General features: G+C 47.0%; 1 protein-coding gene across 1 annotated transcript in view; it reads right to left on the bottom strand.

Moving 5' to 3' along the window:
- Positions 1–590: 590 nt before the first annotated feature.
- Positions 591–5,442, bottom strand: part of BARHL2 (BarH like homeobox 2) — a 12,327-nt gene continuing 7,475 nt past the window's right edge. The window contains exons 2-3 of the mRNA XM_044674841.1: positions 3,530–3,755; positions 591–903 (exon numbers count right to left, since the gene is read on the bottom strand). Of these exons, the coding sequence (XP_044530776.1) occupies positions 591–903; positions 3,530–3,755 (539 nt within the window). The remainder of the gene's footprint in view (positions 904–3,529; positions 3,756–5,442) is intronic.

Below are 5,442 nucleotides of genomic sequence, written 5' to 3'. Positions count from 1 at the left end.
AATAGTTTGGAGCATGCCACTTTTCCAAAAGAAAAAAGGTCATGAGAAAACAGTGCAAAGTTCTCAGTTTACCCTCCTCTTTTCTCTAGGGGCAGGCGCCAAGTCCTCTGGAGTCCTCTGCCTCCGAGTCTCTCTCTGCCTGGGGGCCTCGGCCTCTCTGTCTTTCTGTCTTTAGGCCTTCGGGGGTTCTCTAAACCACCCCTACCACCCCACCCTTTCCCAAGAACTTGAGGTTTTGCCTTTGCAGTCACTATTTCCACTTACTAGTTACACCCTGTGTGGGTTCACGTTTCTTATCGGATTTTTTTTTTCAAGAGTCCCACTGCTCTGAGGAGAAGCATCCTTGGCTGGGGGTGGGGGGTGAGGGGTTGGGGGGGGCAGGGAGAGATGGGGCAGCAGGAGCCCTGGCCCTGCTCAACTTTTTACAACCCCCGTACCCACACCCACTTGTGAGTTTCCTCTTCTTCCTCTTCCTTCGCCTCTTTGTGTCCTCTTCGAGGGGCAGGTAGTTGCCTGGCGCTGGGGAGGGCAGGGGAGGGCGAGGGAGGGGTCCGGGGAAGCTAGGCGAGCAGGGGCATCAATGTCGCTCTTCATCGGGGGTGCGGGGTCCCCGGGATAGGGTTGGACAAAGGGTTGAGAGCCGGTTGGCCCCCGGGCCCCAGGCCATGGATCAGAACCCGGGGCACAAGGGGCCGCTGGAGCTGCGGATGGGGTGCGGGAGGAGTCCGGTACATGCTGCTGTACATGGCGGCAGCGGCTGCCGCGGCTGTGGTACTGTCCATGCTGCCCAGCAGACTCGGATGATAGAAATAGGGGGACGGAAACATTCTCTGAAGCGCAGAGTAATTCCCAGCCTCAGCCAGCAACTCCAGGCCCACCGCAGTCTGCCTTTTCCATTTCGTCCTGCAAGAAACCAAACACACGAACACATGCATTCATCTGTGTGGACCTACCCAACCCTGCAGCCCTTCTCCTGCCCTTGTCCCCACTTCTCCCTCCCCGGGGTTGGAGTGGAGAGGATTAGGTGGGAAAGAGCTCTAAGAACAATCCCTTCCCATTTCTCCTTAGTGTCTTCAAACACAGTTCAATCTGAGAAGTTAGCAGCAACGGCGCTATTATTAATATTCCCGTCATTATTGGGGAAACTCAGAAAGGGGCATGTCGTCTCAAGTTTGCCTCTTCTTTCCCTGTCCCTTCTCATGCCAGTCAGCCATGGCTACTGTTGGGGTTCGCCTCTGAAACTTTCCAAAAGCCAAACTCCACAATCTCACAAGAACCTCCTGGATCACCCCAAATGAAGGATCCTTTCTGATACGACAGCACCCTTGCCCTGCCCAAACACCATATACCCATTCTGCTGCTCAGACTCCCCTTCTGCCCCCTCCACTCTTGGCACACGCAGGTCCCAAATCCCTGGACCCTCTCCCCCAAAGCAGGCCAACTAAAGTTAGACCAACAGTACCACCGCTACCACGGTGCCCTATCCCAGCCCCCAGTTCCCTCACTCCAAGAGACTGACTAAGAGAGCAGAGGGGACTGCAAACAAAGAGACACCAAGACTCAAAACCCTCCCTCCTCGTCCTCCAGACCATATCAGCCCCCCACCCACCCCAGACTGCACAGCCACATCTCATAATGCAGGACCCAGAAGCAGGCCAGAGACAGGGAAGGCAACAAGGTTTCGAATATGGGAATTTGTTTGAGGGGAGGGGTGTTTCCCAAGGGCATAACACTTCTGGGCCATTTAGAAAAACCCACCTCTATATATTTTCCTCCTCCAGAAAAAAAATAACAATTAAAAACTATGATCAGATGCTTTCCCTCTTGCCCCATAGGAGGGGAGGAGGGGAGAGGAGAAAAAAGGAAAGGAGAGGAGAGGAGAAGAGAAGAGAAGAGAAGAGAAGAGAAGAGAAGAGAAGAGAAGAGAAGAGAAGAGAAGAGGTCTTTTTTTTCAATTCAAATGCCTTGTCAATGCAAAGCTGGTAGACTCATACTCAGCAATTCCAGCCAAATTAATAAACATGGCGTCCTGTTTAGATTGGCTCCAAATGACACTAATGTTTTCCGACAGAATTAGGGTGGCTGAAACCGTATGTAATGAGACAGAAAATTATGGCAAAGATAACAACTGGACGCAGTTCCCCTGTCTCACTTTCTAGACGATTAGAATACAAACCAGAGACATAATTCACTGAGATCAAGGCAGAGATAGAGGTAAAGATAGAGACACAGCTGCAGATGCAGATGGAGTCAGAGGAGAGACACAGACACAGAGATAGAGGCAGAGAAATGGAGATACACAGAGATAGCCAATTTCCCCTCCTGTAAATCCACAAACCCACACTCCAGTCTCTCCTTCAAGCTCTTTCTAAGGAGCAGCACCACTACAGAGTTAAGTGTAATAACATTGGGACTTTGTTTCCCAGTCCCTTTCCTAAACAGCCATTCACACACAAGAGACATAATATTAGCTCACCAAGACTGGCTATTTCTAAGACAATTAACATGCCTGGCATTGGTGTGTCCTTGTCCTGTTTGTTGCTGGGACATGGAGAGGGTAAACACTGCCTCTAGTCCCTTAGCAATGAGCATTTGCCCAATTAAATCATTCTTCCTGCCTCTGAGTTGGAGGAAGTGTGGATGGACCGATTACTTTGACTGGACAGATCTCTGAGTGAGATGAGGGGTCTTGCCCTCCAAAACCTCTGGGATTCTGCTGTCCACTGACATAGATTCCCTTCTTCTGATCTCTCCTTTTCCTGTAGCTGGCACAGGAAATTTTACTGGGGAGGTGAGCAATTGAGATGGGAGGTTGGGGGGGGGGGACTAAGAGATAACAAAAATATATCAAGATGTGGAATATTCACATCTGCATTCATAGATATTGAGATACAAAATATGTATGTATAATTATGCGATGATGCCTATATCGTGTGTGATCTATATACTGGGTCCCTTGTAAGGGTTCTGTTTTTATTTTCTTATTTTGCCTCTTTCTACCCTGCAGATACTCCGATTGTTATGTGGGTAGTTTTAGGGAGAGGAGATGCTCCTGCGACTGTTTCTTTGTGTGCAGGAGACCAAATCAATAAGAGGGAAACTTTTAAATTTTAAACATCTCAAACAAGAAGGTCCTTGCCTGTCCGAAGGAGGTTTTTGGAGAGTAGGTGCTTTATGCCAAAAGGAGGATGTGTCTACCATTAGCTCCTAAGCGATCATAGAACACCCTCCTACACACATAATGCTGGAGGGGCTTTGCGCTATGCCTTTGGACCGTAGAGCCCAGCGAAGGGAAGGGGTGAGGAAGGACATCTCTTTCTTCCTCGGGAGGGAGTGGTGGATCCCACCTGTCCCAGAGCCGGGGAGGGGTGGCCTGTGGAGTTTGAGACATCCAAGTCAGAGGAAGATGACAATTTCCTCAACGTCAGAGAAGCTGGCTCCCATTCCTTCTCGTCTGCCCCTCCACTCAGGCCGACACCCCTACTCCCCACTCCCAGCTCTGGCTTCTCCTGAGACCAGCCTTCCTTACCTCCGGTTCTGATACCAGGTCTTAACCTGGGTGTCGGTGAGATTGAGAGCGGCGGCGAGGTCCATGCGATCCTGCACACTCAAGTACTTCTGTCGCTCGAAACTCCGCTCCAGCTGGTTAAGCTGGTGATCTGAGAAGGCTGTCCTCGCTTTTCGAGGTTTCTTGGCCCTGACTGGGGGACTTTCCCGGCTACTTGTAATCTCCCGGTCGCCTTCTTCCTTTGTTCCTACGAGGAAAAACCGTTCATAGCCACAGTTAAGAGTTAAGAAGGAAAACCAAAGTCTTTCCCTGGCACACAAACACACACACACACACACACACACACACACACACACACACACACAACCCTACAGAACCCATCGCAGACAAATCTCAGGGGGCTGAGCATCAATGACCCCCAGCCCTCTGGGATCGGCTCAGACTCCAGTTTTTCCACCCTGTAAAGAGAGGGAGAATTTTTTCCACATAAGTAGTGACTTTTTGAATGAAAGGGCCTACCAGGACTTTTGAAAAAAGATTGCTGCATTTTCAAAAATATTCGTGGGAAAATAATGTTGTATGGAGAGGGAATAGGAATGTTTTCTATTTCTTTTCATTTAATAATTGAGGGACGATTTCTTGTTTCTAAATGGTAGTTTTCTCCATTTTTTTTTCATTAAATGAATAGATTTAGGGGAGAAAGAGGCCCTGGCCATTTTGTTTGCGTGTGGCTGGTGAAGTTTGGGGTTTCTTCTTCTTCCTTTTCAGGGTACTGGAGAGGTAGTAGCAGTAGTAAAAACAATAGTAATAGTAATAATCACAACATTTATCGACTGCTCTCATCAGATCTCTGAATATTTCAGAAAGAATATATCAGCCAGACACCAAGTTGAGCTCCCAATCGCTGAGCACGTCCAGGTGACAGCGCTAAGATTTCCGGATTCTATTTGTCAACTTTGTTGTGGTTTTTTTTTTTTTCCTGAAATGCTGGGAAATCGATATGTCAATCCATCTCTGTTTGTACCAGTTTTTGCAGCGCTCCCTGATCTTCCCTGCAGGAAGAACAATAATCTCTCTAATTGACCCACTGGGGAGGTTGGTGCACAAAAAATCGCCAGACCAGACTGTACATCTGTTTTGGGCACTATTATGCTAATGTTAAAATAGCAAAATGAATGTCTCATATCCCAGACTCCCAGTTAGTCACCGCTCAGGCTTTCCGAAGACGGAAAGGATTTTAAAAATAATAATCAGACCACCAATAAAGAAAAATATATCTACTCTCATAACAGTGGAAGTTGTTTCCCCATACAAAAACCCCACGGACAGAGAGACGTGATTATTTTTGTAATCGTTCGACATTTAAAGAGGAATGGTCTGGTTTTTTTGTTTTTTGTTTTTTTTTATTGATCTTTTGTTTTCGTGAACATACAAAATCCATCCCTCGGTGAATGCAAGATTCTACATGTTATTGTTGTTGTAGTTGTTCAAATTTTAAAGCCAACTCTCAATTCCCTTTAAGGAATAAAAACGTTTCTGTGATGCTGACTTGCAGTAGCAAAAGCAGAGAGTTTGTGCGTTTGTGTTTAAGAGATTCGAGAAGAGAACGTTCTTATAAAATAATTACTTTAATCACTATCTCCCTCAAAAGTTGCCCTCTTACAAATCTAGTTGAAAATTTCTCATATTAATTAAGTGCTGTTAAATCCCCATTATTGGTGTTTAGAAAACATGGAAGAAAATGAAAGACATTTGCATTTTAAAAAATAAACACCAGGTTGCAAACACGCTCCCAGACACAACACTCGTTAGGCTAATCCCCCACCACCACCACCATATACACAATCTCTCTCCCCCTCTTCCACCCCCAACATCTCCAATACAAAATTATAGCCACGCCGCTTTCATCAACCGAAAGTGTATTTTTTTTTAAG

Source organism: Gracilinanus agilis, chromosome 4 (assembly GCF_016433145.1).
Source record: "Gracilinanus agilis isolate LMUSP501 chromosome 4, AgileGrace, whole genome shotgun sequence".
Taxonomy (NCBI): domain Eukaryota; kingdom Metazoa; phylum Chordata; class Mammalia; order Didelphimorphia; family Didelphidae; genus Gracilinanus; species Gracilinanus agilis.
This window is presented reverse-complemented; position numbering and strand designations above follow the sequence as displayed.